At 43.1% G+C, this 23,671-nt stretch overlaps 1 protein-coding gene across 10 annotated transcripts in view; it reads left to right on the forward strand.

The window, feature by feature from the left end:
- Positions 1-23,119, forward strand: part of PACSIN3 (protein kinase C and casein kinase substrate in neurons 3) — a 29,025-nt gene extending 5,906 nt beyond the window's left edge. For 3 of the 10 annotated variants that reach the window (XM_028726570.2, XM_028726586.2, XM_028726595.2), the window contains exons 2-11: positions 13,340-13,440; positions 13,832-13,988; positions 15,695-15,930; positions 16,228-16,383; positions 17,684-17,859; positions 18,062-18,182; positions 18,602-18,735; positions 19,500-19,565; positions 20,038-20,198; positions 22,795-23,119. In XM_028726570.2, the coding sequence (XP_028582403.1) occupies positions 13,387-13,440; positions 13,832-13,988; positions 15,695-15,930; positions 16,228-16,383; positions 17,684-17,859; positions 18,062-18,182; positions 18,602-18,735; positions 19,500-19,565; positions 20,038-20,198; positions 22,795-22,910 (1,377 nt within the window). In that variant the 5' untranslated portion in view covers positions 13,340-13,386 and the 3' untranslated portion in view covers positions 22,911-23,119. Of the gene's footprint in view, positions 1-8,542; positions 8,680-13,339; positions 13,441-13,831; positions 13,989-15,694; positions 15,931-16,227; positions 16,384-17,683; positions 17,860-18,061; positions 18,183-18,601; positions 18,736-19,499; positions 19,566-20,037; positions 20,199-22,286; positions 22,353-22,794 lie in introns of those variants that run through there. The other 7 variants (XM_077928614.1, XM_077928625.1, XM_028726579.2 and 4 more) reach the window with 7 other exon arrangements.
- The last annotated feature ends 552 nt before the right edge of the window (positions 23,120-23,671 follow it).

A 23,671-nucleotide genomic window follows, 5' to 3' on the forward strand; every position in this document is an offset into this window, starting at 1 on the left:
GTTTGATTCTTAAACTGCTTCTCAGTTATACGTTGTATGGGTTGAGCTTTGTAGATTATCAATTAAAAAACCTATTTTGTTTTCCAAAGAAAGGTATTATTGAGATGCTGTATTGTGGGATTCCAGATCTTGAGACTGGATATTCTGTGAAATACTTTTAATTTCTTTTTGGGGGACAGAAAATAAAGAATTTAAAATTTAGACTGAACTGGAACAGATATGCTTGTTGCTTATACGGTTGAGAAGTTTGCTTCTGAAGTGGCTGTACTTCCTTTAAAACCGAGATGAGCACTCTGTGGTCCTCCTGATGATATTGGACTCCATCCCCCAACATGCCTGACCATGGGCCATGCTGGCTGGTGTTCAACAACATCTGGAGGGCCACAGGTTCCCCATCGCTGCTGTAAAACAAGGATGGCCAGCTGGTAACCTGTGAATGACCTCCAGTCCTGAAATTAACTTTTTTCAGGCCCCTATTAAATTTCAATCATGATAATAGTAACATATTTTCTAAAGTTTTCCTTTTGAAAAGGAAACAGTTTTCAAAAGTTGCAAGATGTCATACTGCTGTAAATACAAAAGCCAAAGAGAGATGCAGTTCTCAGCCATGTGCGCTATGACTTTGGAGCCCTTACTGTTAGATGATGCCAACGATGTTGCAGAACCTGAATACTGATAAAATGTTCAGACTAACCTGCCAAATAAATTTCGGGCCCCAGCCCACCATCTGGAGAATATAGTGACTCAGGACTATAGAAGTTGGCCTTCTCTTCTCTAACCTTTACACTGACATTACATGGGTATGGATTGCTATATCTAGTGTAAAGAAGGGAGAGGTCAGAATACTGGCAAGCTGCCCACACCTCTCTCTCTCTAGTCATCTGTGTCAGCACTTGCCTCGCTTAATCCACAGCCTTCAACAGAGGTAGCTGAGCACAGTATTGACCACACAATGCCTCCTACGCAGTAGTTTCTAGTCAATTACAGGGCCAGTTTCCGCTTGCTAGTACTGAGCTGTCATATCAATAGACTAGCATAGGGTAGGTTTAAATCACTGACACCAGAACTATACTAGAAAATATATGGGATTGACTTAAAAAGTGTTTTTCTTTTTATTTACAATGTTGTAGTGTTCACTGTTGCTTCTGTAACGTGCCTTGATGATGCAAATGAACTCCTCTGATCGGTTGGTAACCTTTTACATAACTAACTTTATCACAGGTTAAGACAAGTTCTGTGTTCTACAAGGTCTGAAAAAGCCATTCTGGGAAAAGGCTTGGTAAATATCTTAAGGTCACACAAAAATGAGAATGTAAGAAAGGTTGTCTGTCATCTATCTATCTATATCTATCTTCTGTTTTCAGATGCTCTCTAGCAGATAATAAGCCTAGGACAGGGGTCAGCAAACTTTTTCAGCAGGGGGCCAGTCCACTGTCCCTCAGACCTTGTGGGGGGGCTGGACTTTATGGGGGGGGAATGAACGAATTCCTATGCCCCACAAATAACCCAGAGATGCATTTTAAATAAAAGCACACAGTCTACTCATATAAAAACACGCTGATTCCGGGACCATCTGCGAGCCGGATTTAGAAGGCGATTGGGCCAGATCTGGCCCCTGTGCCTCGGTTTGCCTACCCATGACCTAGGGTTAAACTCCTTAACTGATTTGTTGTGTATCACCTAGGGCTGTAGAGATTGATGGGATCTGCTACTTTCCAGGCCACTTAGTGTTTGTCCCATCCAGCAGTTTATCTTGGTGATCCTCAAAATAAACCTCCTGGCAGGCCAGTATTATTCTATTCCCGTATTTAAAACGGGTGAGAAAGATGAAGCTGAGAGAGAAGCTCTTACTAAGGCCAAGTTGTGAATAAATAGTGGGGCTGAGCATTGGACTAGGGATCAAGCATATTCTCTTAACCTCACACAGTGTAAAAGTGTGTGCCTCAGCATGTCTGTTACTGGTTCTAAGGCATGTCTGCTCACTCATTGGTTCTCTGGTTTCAGAGCATCTCTTCCGTAGTTCCTGATGTGTTTGGACTTTCCCGAAGCTTGACTTGAATAATCAATCATATGGCTAATGTTAGATTTTTGAGAGGGTCCACTGTCATAACAAGTCATTTATATAGCTGTTTATAACAGAAGAGCCTGACATATCAGTTCCCCAGTATTGTATACCTGAAGTCCATAGTGGAAAATGTTTTTCGCTTAATCACAAGTGTTTATAGCCCTAATGGAGGGTTGGTAGCTGCTTTTTCTTTAACCATTGCATCAAACAGCCTTTTGCCAATGCTACAAATGTGTAAGTATCCCACTCCTTCCTCTCTCCACTCCCCAGTAAGATTGAATGAAAACCGAGGGACATAAACATGGTGTTTCAAAGTGGTTTCGTCAGCTTTGATGTGCATTGTAGCCACCATGACTTATTTCAAAATTAAACATTGATTGATCCTGGTTTAAACAGGTTTTGCTTCAGGTTTAAGTGTACTTGTTTGGCTACAATTGGAATCCTACAAAAAATAAAGTTTTATTGGTGAATCTTAACAGTTGAATTACCAGCTCTAGAGGAATGCATAGTATGCAGTTGGTCTAGTCTCCTCTTATCCTGATCAACTTTTTTAAAGTGGTTAACTATCAAGTGGACTTTGCTCAAAGTCTAAACTAATTTCTTCTATGATGCTCCTGCCCATTTTGTTGTACACACTTCTTGTGAGTTTGTCTTGTTACTGCCTGTGCTTGGGAGTAGGGACTGCGAAACAACAGGGCAACCCAACATTGGCATTGTTGAGCTTAGAGGAGGAGTTCTTTGTATGTACCTTGATAAAGCGTAGGAAATAATCTGCAGTACAAGGTGGCGTGGCAAACGTCTAAAGGAAAGCATACACCTATGTTTTCAAGTTGTTTCTGTTTTTGCCCCCAGCCTTTTTTCCCTTTATCAGTGTGTGTTCTCTTCTTTGCTGCTCAAGATTTCTTCAAATGACTAGTTTTTCTAGGCTAAAGCCCTTGGCAGATGTCTACACCTGGATAAGGCAATTGCTGAAGGCTATGGGTGGTTCTACTAAATCACATCACCTGCTATGTATAACTTTATACAGAAATTGCTCTCTGTATATTTGCTCTGTGCTTTTGCCAACATCTAAATGGAGGTAGTTGTGGTGGGGAACAGACTTGGTGATCCCAAACTGGAAGCATCTTGATAAGTCTTGCCTGTGCTTATAATATGTCTGACAGAGGGCTGCAGAGATAGTATCTGAAACAGAAAACCTGGGATTAAAAGACTCTAATTTTACAGAATGCAGACTAGGGCTCTTCTTCTGCAGTGAGATCATGATTCTCCATGTAGAAATGGGCAGGGTGTGCGAGGGTGTATGGAGAGAAACAATTTGCCAGCAATACTAACTGGGTGAAGAAACATTCTGAGGAATGTGCGTATAGGGTGGTAATTACATTCTCAGAAACCAGCTATCAGTCTAAAGGGTTTGGGTTGTAAACCCGGCTAATGCTAGCAACATCCTTCCACTTGAGCCCACGAGCTCAGCGCTTTTCAGAAAGTCTCAATACAGTGATGACAATTTAATGCATATAGCGCAAACTTTGTTTTGCAGTTCTAGAATATTGTGACAGAAGCTACATGGTGTGGGAAGTATACTCCCTTCTTGGCCAAGATTCTATTTTTCGTATAACACTATCTTCTGTTAAAAAATAATGTAAATATTTGTAATAAAACAAAGTAATGAGGAGGAAGCTTTATTTTGCACAGTATTGTGTGCATTACGCAGGCACAATTACTACTGGAACCAAGTGGAAACCAGCAGTGGACCAGTTTTAAGAATTGCCAGCTAACTTCCTTTTTTCCAAAAGGGATGTACCACAGTTAGCTCCTCATGCCCATTGTTTTGAAAGGGACGTTGGAACAGTGTCTTGTTGGGGGGAAATAACACAGTTGCATCCTGCATTCCTAAACATTAAAGCTTTGGCAATGTGGCGAGGAACATAATTGTGCTATAATGTCATCTTGTTTCTGTGAGCTGTTGTATGGCTTCAAACAGTCTTTTTTCAATATTATGTGAAAAAAATAAATTGGCATTTCTGGAAAAAACTGTCTAGCTTAACTTTCTCAGATGATCACTTTAAAGTTGGTTTTGTTTTTGTTTTAAATGGGGGAAGAGTCAGGCAAGCACATCCCACTGCAGCTTGAAGTGGTTCAGAACCCCTTGGTTCTGCTGATCGGCATGAGAGGGTAAATAGATAACGTTCTTAGATCAGACTCTGGTTTTATGATGTGCCAAACCTTTAAAGCAGCTGTGGTTGATGGGAGCTGGAGAGCACGAAACATTTGGAAGTCAGCAAAGGCTTTTCTAAAGCAAAATTGCCATATGAAGCATGGGCTAAGCAGATCTGGTTGGTGGCATCTCCTCTAGCCCAGGACAGATCATAAGGAAGAAAGCGGCATCATACGTGGTTAGAGGCATAGACTGCAGAGGAGTGAAAAGCTGTTACTGGCAACTTCTCATCAATCAGTAGGAAGATCCAGATATAAAACATACAGAGATGATGATGATGATGATGATGATGATTTATTTATACCCCGCCCATCTGGCTGAGTTTCCCCAGCCACTCTGGGCGGCTTCCAATCAAGTGTTAAAAACAATACAGCATTAAATATTAAAAACTTCCCTAAATAGGGCTGCCATCAGATGTCTTTTAAAGATGTCCATGTTGCACAGCTGGAAAGTTAAAAGCTTTAGGACATAATTGGGGGAAAGTACAGTGAGTTGGAAGGGCACCTCCAGAGGCTCACAGAGGCTACGCTTTGAAAGAGAGCCATAATTATACTTTTTAGAATGTAGCTCTAAGTACTGTACTTGGGATTTTCAGAGTAGTTACTTCCATTCCACTGGCACTAAGCATCCTTCGAATGTTGTTTCTATTTGAGGACTAAATGGTACATTTTGTTTGATGTTGAGAGACCTGATAAATCAGTTAAATCTGGTCTCTTTTCCATGCTGAGGAAAATGTCGTCATCAAGGCTGTTGTTTTCCATAATTTACCATTTATTAAGGAAAATAATAAAACACAGCAAATTTGTAACTATTTGTTATGAATCATGCCAATTTTTGTAAATCAACGCTCATAAAAACATCATAGTAACATGTCTGAGCACATCTAAATGCATAGGTTTTAAACTCCATTCTGTACTTTCACTTTCAACAAATTTGAATCAATATCTTTAATCATTTAAAAAAAAATGATTAAAGTTTTCTTGGTTTATAAAGGTATGCGCAATGTCTCTTTTTTTCAAGTTACATTTTCCATAGGTCAGTTTCATTTGTTGAGACATTAGGGTTACATTAGGAAGAAAAGGGGGGGGAGATGGAGGGGGGAAAGGCGAGTGGGGGGGGGTCGGGAGGCAATGTTTCTATTTTACTTAATGTATGTGTGATGGGTTTTGTGTCAGCATAGCTTGTGCGGGTTCTCTTTACTATTCGCTTTTGTTTCTTTGCTGGTGAGAGAGGTTGGGGTTGGCCTAGGGTGTGGTTCCTTGTTTGTGATTGGCTGTGTTGAACTTTGTTTTCATGTGTGAGTGGGGTGGGTAGGTGTTTTTTTGAATCAGGTTAGCCGCATTGATTTGTATGCTATTGGTGGATTCTTGTCGTTGTCTTGTTGGGCTGTGTATGTGATAAAGGGGAGCCATACCGGGATGAAAGTATCTTCTTCTATTTGTCCCCTTGTCAATTTCAGGTTTTTCATGGATGGTGGGCCCTCCCGACTCAACTCTTCCACCTGCTCTTCCCAGGCATGTCTCTCCCGGCACTCCTTTTCCCCATCCCAACCAAAGAGGCCTCTAAATTCTGCAGAATAGGCTGGTGTACAGCTGTTGGTGTCTAGGGTTCTACCTCTGGATGGCTCTGAACTTTGCCTTTCATGTTGTTTTGGATTTTCTTCTTGGAGGAAGTAATTGAGTAAACTAGTTAATAGCAGCAGAAGTGTGAACAATGAATCTCTCAATCAACAAAGCAGAGGAACTGATTACAGTTCCAGAAAAATGGAGTTAGAGTAAATACCCCCCCTTCCTTTCCTTTTGCTCCATTTTGTAATAGCTACACAGCCCTTCATATTAATGAATCCCAATAAATGTATCTTTGTCTTCACAAAGTTTTTTTTAAGAGTTTTGTTCTAATATAATAGCTTAGAAGTCCCCCCTCCAAAATACAGTGGTACCTTGGGTTACATAACGCTTCAGGTTACAGACTCCGCTAACCCAGAAATATTACCTCGGGTTAAGAACTTTGCTTCAGGATGAGAACAGAAATTGTGCTCTGGCGGCGCGGCGGCAGTGGAAGGCCCCATTAGCTAAAGTGGTGCTTCAGGTTAAGAACAGTTTCAGGTTAAGAACGGACCTCCGGAACAAATTAAGTACTTAACCCAAAGTACCACTGTATAGGGATTATTATATCAGGCAGTGTTCACCTGGCTGGTGCTTTGAAGTGCTGGAACACATTCAGTTGTTCCCTGAGTACATTGGGCACAACTAAAGGGTAAAAATGTATGTTCTGTATGTTAATAATAATAAACAGAGTTGTCTGGTAGTCTGACTGGGAAACTTGCTTGGGTACATGCCTGAAGCAAATATTGAGTGCTGCTAAGCCTAGAGCAATTTCTACATTACAGAAATAGGTAAAAAAATAATAATCCTCTGCACTGAAAAGAACCACAAATCTTCACAGTGAAACAAGTCATCAAACTCTCCAAACTGTAAATAGGACTTGGTGGCCAATATTTTCTTCTTTTTGCAGTGATTCCTAATGTAAATAAAACACATTAAATACAGTTCCACAAACTATTTTAAATCTGTAAATATGTTAAAAAATGAAATATCCATGTGCAATGGGATTTTGCCCCATGGTTTGGTGTTTTGTTTTTTGGTTAATGCACAATTTTTCTGCTCTACTTGGCTCCTCTTGTTCCTTGGCTAGGGCACAGTACACAGATTGTGTCATCATTGTTCATAAAAGCACTTGTAATCAATGAGAATGCCATGGCAAATAACAGGAATTCTAAGGGAAACATGAGGAATACATGCAGTTTTTGCTATTGATCCTTTTATGTCTTTGGTTTAGTTGTTTTAGGAAGAGGTTGAAGAATGTATGAATCATTTGCAATTTATCAATTAGAGAAAAGCCTCACTGTGTTTGTGTTTGTTGTGCTACAGTAGCTTTTCCCCAACCCAGTGCCCTGTAGTCAAAAATATCTGGGAGGCACCAGATTGGGGGAGGCTGCATTATAACAAGAAAGGTTTAAATATGGGGGAAACTATCTGACTCTGATGTAAGCTGCCAAATAGGAAAGCAGGACAGCCAAGCTCTTTGAGGCTTGTCTTAGAAGTGAATGGATCCTGTCCTCTGAAGGGATAGTTTGGGAATGAACTCACTCCTCCTACAACATAGAGACGGGAGGGAGCAGATTGGTTAAATTTATTGAGCTGGAACTGATCTGGCTTTCATAAGTAAGTTGACAATGAGGTTAGAAATGTACATGACACAAATGGCAAAATCCTTTGAAAGTACTGCAGTACTGTAATACAGCTGATTCATCTGGAGATGAGTCAGGAGAAGTGATACCATTACATATTAAAGTTAAAAATACCCCACCTTCAGCTGATGAGGGTGGTAACAAGCAAACATTTAGCTGTGAGCACATATGCTATAAAATGGTACTATTTAGGTGCTTGGAGAAAGCTGAGGATTTATTCTCTCACCTATTTCTGCATTAATGAATTAATGGTGTCTTTTCCGTTAGATGTGGCACATTTGTTCACTTTCAGAGATAATGATAGAAAGGTGGAAGCTGGAGAGCTCTAATTTCTCAATTGAGCAACATCTATCTTGTTCCCCCCTTGGATTGAAGGCAAAATAAAACGTATGGTTGTCTGTAGAACTGCTGTGGACTGCATTCTGAATAAATTGGTGTCTGTTGGCAATACGAATTACAGTATCCTGAAACTAAGAAAATTATATGCTTAATGTTAGAGAAACATCTACGAAGTCATAGCTTTGGAGACGGGCTGGCTAAGCATATAAAGTCTAGTACAGATTTTTGAGGTACAGAAATATATTGGGCCCATATTACCGACTACCAAGAGCACAGAGGAGTGTTGAGTTTTTGATCTGGCAAACTGGTCTGTTTACATTGGAGACATCCAATATGGTTCCATATGCAGTTATTAACTGCTGGGAGATTTAAGAAGCTGAGTGTCCTGAAATCCCTTAAGTTGACTCTTCTCTGGCTTGCTGTTTTGCCAAGGTTTCTGGTGTGGAAATGTCATCTGCTTGGAAGATGTGTCACTTGTGGGACTGGAACACTTGGCTAAATCTTCTCTGAAACTGGATCAGGCATTTGAAATAGGCATAGATTCCAAGGGAGAGGCCGGGAAATGCTTGTTCCTGGCTGCTTTCTCAACCAGGTGACTCTTCCTTAGGGAGTGCCCCCTGGACAAGGAAAAACACCCATTGCACAAGTGTGCATGCATAGGATTTACTTGCTGCTGTTCAGCACAAGAGCAACAGCTCCTTTGTTGGATACTAGCTTATCAAGCTCCTCTTCAAAAAGAATACTGTGTTTAAAAGCTTTACCGTGCCATAGCTGCAGCCCACAAAGTGAACTTGGGGTCACTCCAAAAATGTGAGTACTAGTGTTTCTTTATGTGTCATCTTAAAGGCCCAATGGATTAACTACAGGTGGCGGCAATGCAAATCTTAAATTTAATCTAAGCAGTACAGGTATTTCCTGTTGCTTTGCTTGTTTCTTTACTGAATGATGACATGTTTCTTGCTTTTTGTTTTCTTTGTTATTGGTGTCTGATTTGTATTGCGTGCAATGTACCTTTGTTGGTTTGATTATATTATATTAAGTCTCAATAATACGTTGTAAAATCTAAACTAAGATTATTTATAATTGAAGTTGATGCAGAACAGCCTCTGCTCCTCACCACAAAGTTTGTCATTAGCTCTTGGTGGCTGTTGCTCAGTCACTTGTGCTCACATCCTGGCTAGTATTGTAAGCAGGTCTTCTTGTGACACAAGGTGGCAGGGAAGATAGAGAACCCAGCGGGGACCTGGAAAGGTTTCTTGTCTTGGAATCCACTTTCCCAGAGGTCTACTGAAAGCTGGCTTTATTCTTGTTTATTTGCAGAATAATTCATATTAATAGTATAATAATGACTGTGGGTAATGTGGTTTCAATGGAGTGATTGAGAAAATATTCCTGAAGTATGAAGAGAAAGTAAGTAATGAGTAGGTAGAGGGTCCTGCAGGTCCCAAGTAGAACCATGTCAGGCTGGATCCCTTACTCCAGTTTGGAAACACTGGAACATGAGATTATCCCAGTTGACAAACCTCATTGGTCTTTGTGCCCCAAGTCCCGTAAAGATTACCTCTACTTGCTGATGTGCTGCGTGTTTGGATGCAACATAGGGTAATAAAATACATTAGCTTTTATCTGGTCACAGTAGGTTGGATACCCCGTGGGCAGCTTGTCTGTTGGTGTGTGCTGCTGCCAACCACAGAGGTACCGAGTGGTCCTGTTGGTGGAAAAGCTTCAGATGGTTGCACTTTTCTTAAACTTCCACTCAAGTGCCCAGGCACCACCTGGGTGAAGGGTGGTGCACAGGGAGAGGTTCTGTTTTCAGTAAACCTATACAGGTGGATAATTTATAGCCAGGCTTCCTGGAATGTGTGGGCATGTGATGACAGCAGTCCATATGTTTCAAAGCTATAGGTCAAATAATTCAAGTAATGAGGAATTCCCCCCCCCCCTTTAAATTCTGGCTTGTTCTGTGTTTGCCTCCCAACACAAACATCCTCAGCTTCCACTCTAGAAACTAAAGAACTAGATGCTTTAATTTGTTTGATTTGGTATCTTAAAGTCATTTAAATAACCCCTGAGCTGCAGATTCTGGACTATGTTTCTTGTGACTTTGGTGTTACAGAATGGTAGTCTTGGACCTAGAGTTTGTATGTTCAAAAAACAAAAGAAACCCACAGACAGAGAGAAAGTGCTTATAATTTGAGAGGGAGGAGGGTGTTGGAGGGGCACAATTACTATAGTTAGAGAAACTCAATCCACTGTAGAGGAGCTAACCTTTTCCAAACAAGTATATTTAAGTTCTTAAAGCAAAAACAAAATGACTGGACTACCCCATGGGTCACTCCTACAGTAACTTGACTTCTTAATTATTACACTCTGGGCTCTCCCTAGTTTAGCTCGCAAGGAATCAGCAGTTGTGTTGATGTGTTTAATAACTTAAGTGGTCCCTGTATGAGCATCCCCACATGGTGCTGTGCATAAGTCAATATATATTCTGCCTGCAGAAGTTCCCAGCATTGCTTGGGGCCCAGTCAGAGCAAATCCAGGTGGGTAAACTTCATTCCCTAGCCTTTCAGATAGAAGAAATCACTTGTTGACTCAAATTATGTGGAAGCTGAATTTTGATTGTCCAAAGGATATTTATTGTTCAGTGAGTGTTGTTTCTATTTAAAAATGAGCTGCATCTTTGAAAACCATAAATAAGCATCATTTTTATCTTGGCTGTAGGATGCCCAGAGGAGGAAGTCAGGCAGATTAATTGGGGCAGGTGGGAGAGCTGGGCTGTGGGCCAGTGCTGCCTGGGCAGGGGATCCATGTTTGTGTTGGCTCCTTCCGGTTGGTGAGGAGCTGTTGCTTTGTACAGCTGTCCTGACCGGGCCTTTTCATACCACCCTGATACTTCTAAACTCTGGGGTAATATCTTTTTACAGTAGGACTTGGCATATTTCCAGTATATTTGCTAGAGATTGACACCTTGGATTGCAGGGGGTAGCTGCTCCTGTTGCTATATTTGAGGGTGCCCCTCCCTAGATTCTGCTGAAACTGAGAAGTACACTCTGGGTGAGAGGGTTTTCTTAGTTGTCAGATGCAGTAGCTGTATTTGAGTCAGGCCAGTGAGAACTGGCTACAAAGCTGTGTTGACTCCACTTTTTCCAGTGTACTGAGCAAGCACTTTAAGAACCTAGAGACGTCCCTTCCATCCCTTGGTATCTGGCAGCCTTGTGTTTGGGTATGTAAATCTGTAACGAAACTGGGACTCTTAAAACGTGTGTGAGGGAATGTGAGCCTAGTTAGTTGGGACAGAGTCTTTGGGCTTGCTTGGTAGCTGAGCTAGGGTGAGCTAGGGCTGTTAGAGTTTTCAGTACCTAAACCAGGAGCATGCATTTTGAAAACGCTTTCCCACGTAACAGGAGAGGGCCGATGTGGCAACATAGCAGTGGCTTAATCTCCTTCTGTTTGGGTGCCAGTTTTTCTCTTAAGGATCTCTCGGAGCATTCAGTATCATGGAAACTATTGCCACAAGCGTTTGAAGGGAGGATGAAACCCAGTCCTTTGTGCCATGAGAGCTCTGCCTTGCCATGGGAGCAAGTTGGATACCTTTCTAGGGCGTGGGGGAGCTTTTTATAGCAAGGAATGTGCAAGAGGCAATGAGCAACAGTCAAATATGTCCATCAGTCATTAACCATGAGCTAACCTTTATAATGAGCTATGATAATGGAATCCTCCTGTCACCAAAACAGGCTGTAGAGGGTGCCTGGGAACCTCTATTTTTGCTGTATACATTACATGCATGCCAGCTGAGACCACTGACACAGTCTTACTAGAATTGTAGTGACTAGATAAGCATGTGTATATTCTCTAGTGAATAAGAAAGTGAGACCGGGGAGGTGGTTTTAGGGTAGCATGACCAGTGCGGTCGCACTGGTTGCCTCATTGCAGGGGGCGCCAAAACAATGCTATAGGACAGAGCACAAGAGGTAGGGGTTCCAGGTACCACTAAAATTTGAGAGCCCAAAATCTGCCACTGGAGGCTGCTAGGGTGAAAAGTGAGCAAATGCACTACAGTGTAGCCACTCTTGTGGTGGTAAGATATAACTATGGTCTGCTTAAACCATGGGTAGGCAAACTAAGGTCCAGGAGCCGGAGCCGGCCCAATCACCTTCTAACTCCGGCCCGCGGACGGTCCAGGAATCAGCGTGTTTTTACATGAGTAGAATGTGGCCTTTTATTTAAAATGCACCTCTGGGTTATTTGTGGGGCCTGCCTGGTGTTTTTACATGAGTAGAAGGTGTGCTTTTATTTAAAATGCATCTCTGGGTTATTTGTGGGGCATAGGAATTTGTTCATTCCCCCCCCCAAAAAAAAATACAGTCCGGCCCCCCACAAGATCTGAGGGACAGTGGACCAGCCCTCTGCTGAAAAAGTTTGCTGACCCCTGGCTTAAACCCAAGAGCTCAAGCGCTGACAATATTATTTTGTTCTGTTAAACAGCTTGGTAAGTTCTTTTCCTTCCAGAAAGGGAACAAACAAAAGTCCTTTGATAATACCATAAGAATCAAGGCAGGCTGCAGAACCTTGGAGATTGACTGATGACATTAGCTTTTTGTAGGCAATGTAAAGGTAAAGGTACCCCTGCCCGTACGGGCCAGTCGTGTCCGACTCTATGGTTGTGCGCCCATCTCACTTAAGAGGCCGGGGGCCAGCGCTGTCTGGAGACACTTCCGGGTCACGTGGCCAGCGTGACAAAGCTGCTCTGGCGAGCCGGCACCAGGCAGCACACGGAAACGCCGTTTACCTTCCCGCTAGAAAGCGGTCCCTATTTATCTACTTGCACTTAAGAGTGCTTTCGAACTGCTAGGTGGGCAGGAGCTGGGACCGAACGACGGGAGCTCACCCCGCCGCGGGGATTCGAACCGCCGACCATGCGATCGGCAAGCCCTAGGCGCTGAGGTTTTATCCACAGCGCCACCCGCAATGTAGTAATTCTGAATATTACATAGGGGCTTGGATGTACTGAAATGACACATCTAGTCCCTTAAAAATCTATATACAGTCTTCCTCAGTGGATTCAGCTGTTGCAGGAGCAGCTTCCAGATTTCTCCCCTGGGAGAGAGATCCCTTACCAGAGATGCCTCCCACACTCCTGACTGTGAACTGAATTGGAAAAGTAGGCAGCTGGGGTGAATGTGCCTTTGTACACTTGGGCATGTCCCAGTCTGGCCCTAACCCAACTCCTCCCAGCATTACGGAAAAGCCTTGTCCTGTAAGTACTTTGTGCTACTAGTGGTACTTGTATGTGAAGATTCCCCCACAAGGAACCAGAAGGCCTACCTCATTCTTGTCCCTGTAGATGGTGACCAACATTCCTATATAATGGGGCTAGCCTGTTTGGGTTTGGATGACTCTCTCCTTTTCAGTGTCTCATTGGAATTGCCATGTTCTGCTACATATACAGTTATTTTGCTTTTCTTCCCAGCTGCTCCAAAATCTGCAAAAATTCTTTGCTGCAAGGAAACCAGAGTGATGTCATCAGAAGATGATACTGGTGGGGAGGCACCCAGTGGCAGTTTCTGGGAGGTAAGAGAGGGCAAAATGAAAATAAAAGGGTTCCCCTTTGTCTAGAGTCACATAGGATGTGCTAAGAAATACTAAATCAACCTTGGTTTCAGTACCTCCTGGCAGAGAAGTACTGACAGCAAGCCCAGGACAAGTTGTCATTGGATGCCCCTTTTTTAAATGGTTCCACGATCCCTAGTGCTGAATAATAATAATAATAGTCCCTGGAATGTGTCCATAACAGACAAGCCAGTTACCGCCCCACCTTCCTTGCTCCAGCTGAGAATTTGGGTGGAGTCCTGGGATGGGAGTGAACCTAGAGCTCAGAAGCCTTCAAAAGGCTTGCCTGTTCTGCCTAAAGATATATCTGAGATGTGTGCAAGAATGACTGATGGTGTTAATCTAATTTCAGCCTGGCAACTACAAGCGGACAGTGAAGCGGGTGGATGATGGCAGCCGGCTGTGTAACGACCTTGTCTCCTGCTTCCAGGAGAGAGCCAAAATTGAGAAGAGCTATGCACAGCAGCTAACAGACTGGTCCCGCAAATGGAGGACTGCTGTGGAGAAGGGTAAAGCACATCACTCAAGATGGAGCTCCTGTCTCTTTAGGGAGGAGGAGGAGGGAGACCCTAACACTTCGAGTTGGCTTGCCCCCTCAGCTAAGAGTTAATGAAATAGAGGTGCTGACCTGGCAACCATGAACAAGCTAACATCGTATCTTGGGGTTAGGCAAGGAAAACAAAAAGTTAATAAATTTGGAGAGGAATGAAGAATGTTTAAGGATGTTTTTTGTTTTTTAAAAAATAACAAGGGGAGAAAGAGGACAGAAACCTTTCCGGATGTAGCTAGGATGTAGTAAAGGATTAGATTTAGTTTGAAGTGTATTATGGGGAAAACTTTTTGGTTTTCATGTTTGTTCTTCTAAGTGTCTGTATAAACATTTTTCTAGGATTAAAGACATAACATAGTCTAATTGACATGTGGCTGGTATGCTCTATATTTCCCCCTTTTTTATTTACCTACCCAGCAAATATTTAACTATTTATTTGTTGGGTTATTGTGTGGTTAAAATATTTTTTTAAATAAAAGAAAATAAATGTGTTATTTGTTCCATTTTCTACTACTGTTGTTATGGAGGAATCTGCTCAAATTAATTATACAAGAAATGGCTTTGTTAAAACAAGTAAAGCTGATGAAGGGTTTTAGTTTTGTGGGAATGCCCTCAGAAAGTCTATGGCAGGGGTGAGGTCTCTGCAGCCCACTGGCCAGATTTGGTCCTCGAGGTCATGTTCCCCAAACCACACCCACCTGCCCCCATATGTGACATCAGGTGTGGGGCAGATAGAGACACAACTGGATCAGCTGTGGGACCAAGTTCTCTGTGGAGAACTCAATCATGCAGGTGATATCTGCAGAAAGCATGGTTGAAGTCACTTCCCTTTAGCTGTTGGACACTTGAGTTCAAACCTGCTTGAGTGTCTGCATGACCCATGTAGCTGATCCCTGAAGGAGGCAACATTGCAAGCCTTAAACTCGGTACTTTGCCAAGCATAGGGTTGGCAACACCCCTTGTGCTGTGGTTCACAAGATACTTTGACAGGTGAGTGGGGCTGCTGTGTCACAGACGGGTTGATCCACCCACCAGTCAAAGTTGGCTTGCAGAGTGGGGGCATGGATAACCTACTGGGCCAAAACGATTCCCCATCCCTCGTCTATAGGATAAATTTTGAGGGGAAGACAATTCCACTTTCATGGCTTTCAGCTACTGTCCCATTAATTGAGTGCTAAGTGCAACACAGGTCAGAAGAATTCATCAGCCCACAGAATCTGGTCAACAGAAAGACTTGTAGGAGGAGCAAAAAGTAACCTGGCGCAGTGTACTGGGAAGGCTATGTGTGATGGTAACAAGTAGGCGATGAGAGACTTGGGTGCAGATTGGAGGACTGCCAGTACAACTCTGGATGATCATTTCTTGGATTATAAAGATGGGAAGTCAATCAAGTCTTTATGCAACAGAGACTGAGCAGAAGTTTGTTGGCACACACTCTAGTTGCAGTTACCTAGGGTTGAGCTCAGCAAACTTTCTGTAGGCAGCAAATGCACTGTCTCACACTACTATCAATATGTGTTCCTCCCACGCAGCTCTTTCTTTTTGAGCAGTAAATGTACTTTTGAGATAGATGACTTTGGTAACAAACAAAGCCTGGCTTCCAAACCTGGTTCCTTCTGTACTTGCATAATTACGTTGCCATGTCATCTTTGTTGGTTCATTTAGGCCCTCAATATGGCACACTGGAAAAAGCCTGGCATGCATTCCTGACAGCTGCAGACAAACTTAGTGAGATCCATCTGGAAGTACGGAACCGCCTGGCTGCTGAAGACTCGGACAAGATTAAGGCCTGGCAGAAGGAAGCCTACCATAAACAGATGATTGGTGGCTTCAAGGAGACAAAGGAAGCAGAGGATGGGTTCCGCAAGGCCCAGAAGCCCTGGGTGAAAAAATTGAAGGATGTGAGTAAGAAGTTGCAAGCAGGAGATGGGGTAATAAACAGACTATCAAACATCTCAATAGGCACCCTTGGAATTATTCGATTAATCAGCTTTATGGTCTGGGACTTAACAGATGGCAAAACAGCTCAGTCAGCCTATTGTCCAGCCTCATGTTGCTGGTCATAGGTTAGGCAGTGTTGAGATGTAAATTGTACTTTGCTGTTTTCCTGCCACTTCCTCTTGAATACAGCTGCTTGTCTCTGTATGTGATCGGAAATAACACTGCTGATACATTATTCCATATGGTATCTCTGTTAGGTGGAAACTTCGAAAAAGAATTACCATAGTTCTCGTAAGGAGGAAAAGACGGCACAGACACGCGAGAATCATGCCAAAGCCGATTCCTCTGTATCACAGGAGCAGATGCGTAAACTGCAGGAGCGTGTCGAGAAGTGTGCTCAAGAAGCAGAGAAGGTAGGTAATGTTGGAAGGTGGTACTTTGGCCATTGACTCTCTTAAGATGAGGGAGAGTCCTAAAAGCAGAAACAAAAATCAGGGCCTTTTCTGTGGTGGTCCACCTGCCTGTGGAACAGTGCCAGGGAGTAGTTAGGCAAACTCAGTCACAGATCTCTCTTAAGAAGACTTTTCAAAGCTTTTTTAGAATGACCTTTAGAGATTGAAAGGTGATGGCAGCAGTTGCTGGTTTTGTCTTATTTCATATTTGAATACAATATGATTTTATAGTTGCATAATTGTTTTGTTTTGAAAAGCATTTTACTGTTTGTAAACTGCTTTGTTAGGTAACCAACCAGAAAAGTGGCATGGCAGTTTAAAAAATTAAATAAAAGAAACAAGCTTGATTGTGGATCTTTGTCACTGACTACCATATTTTTCGCCCCATAGGACGTACTTTTTCCCCTTCAAAAATGAAGGGGAAATCTGGGTGCGTCCTATGGGGCGAATGCAGGCTTTCGCTGAAGCTTGGAGAGCGAGAGGGGTCGGTGCGCACCGACCCCTCTCGCTCTCCAGGCTTCAGGAAGACATCCGCAGCCTAGGCAGCCCTGCGGGAGGTCCCGCAGGGCTGTCTAGGCTGTGGACAGCAGCCTGCTTCCCGGAGCGCCGGGCGCGCTGAAAGCAGAGCACCCGCCGCTTCGGGAACACATCCGCAGCCTAGGCAGCCCTGCGGGAGGTCCCTACGCTGCGGATAGCAGCCTGCTGCCCGGCGCGCAGGGCGTCCTGAAGCAGAGCGCCCTGCGCGCCAGACAGACATCAGCCAGCCCCACAAGCTTGGGGGACAGCAAGGAGGCGCAGCGCTGCCATCCCGCTGTTCCTCGACCTGGTTCGGTTTCCCCGACCTGGTTTTGGGGGGGAAATAAAGGGGGGAAATTCCCTTTATTTCCCCCCAAAAAAACTAGGTGCGTCCTATGGGACGGAGCGTCCTATGGGACGAAAAATACGGTAAATTCTGTGGGTGGAGAGGCAGCCCAGTGCTTCAATGGATAGTCCTTTAAGCAGATGGGCCATTGCCCTTGGATGCAATGTTTGCTGCCCCCTAACCAGACAGAGAACTCAGAAAGCATCAAGGCCCTGTTGAGCCCCTAAACTGAATGGTGCCCATGGAAGAGAGCTGTATAAGTCAATTACTATACTCTCATTCAACTGGTGAAACTAAGAGAGTAACCAGCAAGAAACATGGGTCCCACCTTGGTCCCAATACTCCTGAGCATTATAGGCAGTCGACAGCTCACAAATGTTTTGTTTTGGTTCCCTGCAGTGCAAGGATCAGTATGAGAAGATGCTGGATGAGCTCAATCGCTACAACCCTCGGTATATGGAGGACATGGAACAGGTCTTTGAGGGCTGTCAGGAAGCAGAATGCAAACGGCTGTGCTTCTTCAAAGAGATGTTCCTGGATCTGCACAACCATCTGAACCTGTCTACCAATGATAGGTGTGTGTGTGTGTGTAAAAGAGGGCTTCTCTGCCCTTATTGCATTCTATGGGATGAGAACTATTTAAGGTTTTTTCCCCCTTGAAAGGCTACATCTCCTGGTACTATAGGAACATATTTCTGTTTGTCCTTTCCTTACATGCCTATGTAGCTTTCCAAACAGAGTCCCTTATGCTTGTTGTGTGTTTCTTCGTGCCTGCAGCTTCCATGCACTTTACCGGGATTTGTATCAGGGAATAATGGCTGCAGATGACCAAGAGGACCTGAAGTGGTGGCGTCAAACCCATGGACCAGGAATGGCTATGAACTGGCCTCAGTTTGAGGTAAGCCATCTCTCTCTGGTGGGAAATACTAGGGAACTTGCCCCCTTTAGGTTGTAAAGTAAGTCGTGTCTTGTATCATCCTGCTGAAATTAGCACTCGCCACTATTTCTCTATGGAATAGAAATGAGATGCGTAATATACCTGGCATGATAGGAACATGCAAAGCTACCAGCCCAGAGTATTTGTCAATCTAACCAAATATTGACTACACTGCACTACAGGGTGTAACCTGATTCATTTTTAGTGGAGTTGTCTGGGATCAAACCTGGGACCTTGTTCTGCAAATAAGCAAGAAGCCCCCCTCCACATAAAGGATGTCCATTGTCTGTGTTGGATTGGGGGGGGGGGGGAGAGGAAGCATTCAATTAATCTTCTAAAATATTTTTGGAACTAGGGACTGATAACTTTCTCCCCTCTAGGAATGGTCTTTGGAGACACAGAGGCCAATCAGTAAGAAGGAAAAAAGTGGGAAAAGCAGTGAAGATGTGACTTTGACTAGCATTGTGCCTGCAGGTGATGGTGTGAAACAGACCCCTACACCGACAAAGCAAAGGCAAGTTGCAACCTGTAACACTTGGGTTCGAAAGCAGAGAGGGCAATGTTATTGCAGGATGGCTGACTCACCAAAAATGGGTATAGCAATACCTTCTGCTTCCCTTTGAGAATATGAATTCCCATTAACAAGAGCATACAGAGGCTAGGCCCTTGCAAATTTTGAGATAAAGGTCATAGTCTAATAGAATGCAGGGCTGCTGTTAGGCCTGCTGGAAGGGCAGAAGCTATGACTGGCACTGTGCCTCTCCTCTGTCCCGCCCTGATGTAGCTCTGCCTCTGCTTGTTCCACCCATTAGTCTCAGAGTGAGGACGCTGGCAGGATTTTCCTCTCCAGCTGTTGCTGATCTCAGGGAAAGAAGACTATTCCTCCAGCTGCAACAAAGGCAGTTCTGGATTCTTGATTTGCATCTGTTCACTATGAAGAGAGATGTCAGCTAGCCAGGCCCTTCTTACTCAAACACAGTTCATGTTAGTTCTACAGTGAAGTTAGTAGATAGCAAACATTCTGGCTTTTGTAGCTGGGTGCTTTGCATTCAAAACCCGACCAGATGGCATACTGAGCATGCTGGTCCAGTGGCTGTTGGCACAAGATTACAAAGAAGGAAAAGACAAGAGAAGTACAGGAAATAATGAATTCCTATCTTAACCTTCACTGCAATGTAGAGTCTGCTTTTGTTAACACGAATATCACCGGCAGTAGCTATTCTGCAGCATAACCTTGCCCTTTTCTCGATTTAAAAAGGCTTGTTTGCCAATCCACAGGTATTCATACCAGGAGGAGCAAAACAGTCACTTCTATGATACCCTGAAGGCCTCGGCCTGTATGAAGTTAGTATGAAACTTAAGACTACTTAGGGTACCTGTTTCCTTGCTTCTCCTTTGCTGTAGCTTCTTAATACTTTCTAGTTAAGGAGATGGGCAGTGTTAGCACACTCTTTTTCAATTTCTCCCAAATAGACACCTTTTTAGCTTTCTTCAAATAGACCACCTTCTCTCTACCCTGATTGTAGTCACCTAGGGCTTTTAATGTAGTTATTTCCAGAACTGGTCAAGGTTACTGGAAAGATTGTGTTTTTGAACACCTATTCTGCTCATTCTCGTTCTTTCTCTCCCCCCACTCCCCCCCCCCCCCGGCTAATGGTGACTTCTTTGCCTTCCATGTTTTGCATCTTCCTCTTATTTGTTCTTCTCCTAGAAAGATGCATGATTTGGAAATGGGACGCTTTAAATAAAGAAGGAGCTTTGGGTTTTAAATGACCTTTCTTTCCCATTCTTCATCTTCCCCTATCCCCTTGCACAGTGGAGGGAAAGAAGAAATCTCAGAGTGGTCAGATGAGGACACTCCCAAGAAGCGCCCAGAAGTCAATGGGCATGAGGACGACATAAAGGTACCAGGCGTGCGGGTGCGAGCACTGTATGATTACGCAGGACAAGAGGCTGATGAGCTGAGCTTTAAAGCAGGTACAAATGCACTAATCTTCTAACTTGCTTGCTAGTGTGCTTTTGGGGTATGGATGGAAATTTTCCAGTAGGACCTGGATGGCCCCAGGACGCCATTTGCCAAACACTTGAGTTTTCTGAGAGAATCCTATAATAAACCAAGCCATTTATGAAAGGGGTCAGCAGCATGCTAAGAAATTGCAGAGAGAGAAAGAACCAATGGGGCACTTTTTAACTACTGGGAAAGACGGAGGATAGATAAATTACTTCAAAGTTCTTCCAAAGGGTCAGGAAAAGGCATGGACTTGCTCCCAATGTGGGCTCTGTGGTATGAGACTCTGAAGGAAGATGGCAATTGCTTCATGTTGCTATTCCTTCTTTAAAAATGCTTTTATTAAGTTTTGTAGATACAGGAATATAGTGGCAGAAGATAGGGAAGAGTCCTACCCTCCCTAGATTCCCCTAATCTGATGTGAGCAATTCTCATCCCAAATTGTCTTTCCATAGAAGTCTTTGCGTTCTAGTCTTTGCAGAAATCTTGTTCTTTTGTCTCAATATCTGAAATAAAACATGACCAGATAATCATAAAACTTGTTGGTTGGTTGTTCATTTCTTCTGGCATGTAACTCGTGAGTCAATTTTTCCATTAGCGCCAAGTTCCACGCTTGAATATTCCGCTGCTGAGTTAGCATCCAGGGATCTCCAATGCTTGGCAATAAGAGATGCTGCTATTCCCGAGACTTCCTGTATGTAGCTGGGCCTGGCCATTTGTGTTCCATGCCAAATGGCCAAAAATGCTTCAATATACCAGGACTGTGTTCCCTTGCTCAGTGGCGGTGAAAGCAGAGCTGCATATTGAGAAATAATACATAAAGGGGAACTTGGGAGCAGGAGTCTTTCACGAGAAGCTGGCAAATTCTGGAACTGAGCAGTGATTTAACATAAACTTTCAGCACTATATGCCAGCCCAGATGGAGAGGCAGTCATCTGTTGTCACCAGTGATGTAAAATGAACATTATCACACACCTGTTTCTCTGGATGGTTGTGTGCATGGTAATGCTAGCCTTGCTCGGGGGCTAGTGGCTTGCCACATGGCCAGAGCCACAACACAATAAACTTAAATAGATGCCTTATGGTTAGTGGTCATCCGATTCCACACTAAAATAGTTTTTATATCCACCAGCCTGATCTACTGGGAAGCACAAAGGAATAGGGGCCATCTGGATCTTGGGGATTTCATTCATGCTTTAAAAATGTATTTGTAGAAATGTGATTGTTTTTCTTTTTTACAGGTACTAAAATCTTTCAAAACCCAGCACTTGGGTTTGCATGAAACATGCATTGCTGAGTTATCGTTATTAAATATTCTAGTACCAACTTACTTTGCTTGATCTGCCTGTAGTAACTAATTAAAACAGGAGTACTACAAGAATATCTGCAGCATGAAATAAGTACAAGAAGTAGATCCAAACTGCTTTTTGGTTTATCATTTGTGAAAAATCCTTCCAGGCACCATCCTGGTTTGCTTCTGCCTGTCATGTTGTCTTATTTATTTATAAAATAGTTGTATACCACTATATCAAAGCAGTTTACAGCAGTAAAAGCGTAAAAAGTTTAAAAAATATGTCTATGAAGATAGGGACGCTGAGCTTTCTATACTTGGTTTCCTGTGGTTTGTCTAGCTCAGTGTTTCCCAACCTTGGGCCTCCAGCTGTTTTTGAACTACAATTCCCATCATCCCTGACCACTGGTCTTGCTAGCTAGGGATGATGGGAGTTGTAGTCCAAAAACAGCTGGAGGCCCAAGGTTGGGAAACACTGGTCTAGCTTACTGCATGTGAGCTGAATTTATTGATCTCTGTCAAAGAACAATTCATCAGTTTTTCTTTTTGCTTTGCCAGGGTCGTAGTGTATACCCAAGGGCTTATGGGAACTGGGTCACTCCTCTTTTTAAAACCTATTGGTGCATCTTCCCCATCTAAATACTTCAATAACATGCAATTGTATAGTTAATGCAGACAATTTGTTATTTCACTGAGTCGGTTGAACTGATGCACTATTTTCCTTTTGTTTCCGGAAATGATATTTTAAATTGTTCTCCTTAAATAGAAAGTTGGAGCAAGTGCCGATGCGTTTTTTAAAAAGGCATTCTCTGGATGGTTACACCCCTTTCAGGTGGTCTTTAACTTCACTAATGTGTGAATTTTGCATGGTAGTTGACCATTCAGCATGAGTCAGTTGAGATGACATGGGCAGCTGGAGAGGGTATCACTGTCTAGGAAGCATCTTCTGGCTGCTAATGCCCAAGAGCTTTTAAGGTGCTTCTCTGTACAATAATGGCTTTGTTCCAGTAGGCCACTATAATATAGTTGTATGGAGAATGAAGGCTAACACTGACCCTAAACTCGTTTGGAAATGAGACACACAGATTTCAGTGGAATTGTTATTAAATAAGTGTGCATGGTATCTCAACCTTAGCTTCACTTCCATATGTGTGCATTGCCAGCATCTCTGGAAACCAGAAGGGAAAAGAAAGCAAGTCTCATATCATTTTAGTGAATATCTAAACCAATGAAACCTTGCCTTGTTATTCATTCTGAGATTTTTCTTCCTCTAGGTGAAGAGCTCATGAAGATCAGTGAAGAGGACGAACAGGGCTGGTGCAAAGGCCGGCTTCAGACCGGTCAGGTTGGACTATATCCTGCTAATTATGTTGAGAAAGTCATTTCATGATTGCTTCCTCCCTTCCCCCTTAAGGTGTGCACCCTGCAAGCATTTTCTCCAGAGGTCACCAAATCAGTGGCCTCCAACTTGCATCAAAAACCATGAAAACAATCTGGAACTTTCTGAGGACACTCTTATTGTAACCAATGCTTCCTTTTAAACATCTAGAATTATGGTGATGATTTTTTTTCTAATAAAGGTATATAAAATTTTCTGAATCCTGTGTGTTATAATGGAATAGAAGGTGGAAAACGCCCCGTAAAATGCAAAGCACCCAAACTCCTTTCCTCTTCTGTGCAGCGATTCCAACAAGCCTATTGTCTGCCAGCTGAATAAGTAGCAGTTGCTCTAAAATCGAACATTAAAGGATAGTTAGAAGCCAACTGTGGAATGACAACTCTCCGACAGCTTATTCCAAGGCAGGAGTCAAACTAGCCATCTCAATTGCACCCCAACTACCTGTCTAGCAACTATATTACATAAGCTCCTATCCCAACTGCTGAATCTGTTGATAGTTTGCAGTACTGACTTCATATGGAAGCAAAGTATTGAAAACTATGCTGTTAAGAAGCGCAACTAGGATCTGATATTACTGTTACAGGACAAACCATAGTATCCTTCAGTATAGTCACATTGATTAGATGGAAAGCACTCAAATAGGCATTATGTTTGTGGTAACAGATGTACATCAACTATACATGTGGGGCTCCTGTGCTACATCAGGATAGTTGTGAGAGGAGGTGCTAGTGGTGTTCAGAACCACCCAAGGA

The sequence above is a fragment of the Podarcis muralis genome, chromosome 1 (genome assembly GCF_964188315.1).
Source record: "Podarcis muralis chromosome 1, rPodMur119.hap1.1, whole genome shotgun sequence".
In the NCBI taxonomy this organism is placed as follows: Eukaryota; Metazoa; Chordata; class Lepidosauria; order Squamata; family Lacertidae; genus Podarcis; species Podarcis muralis.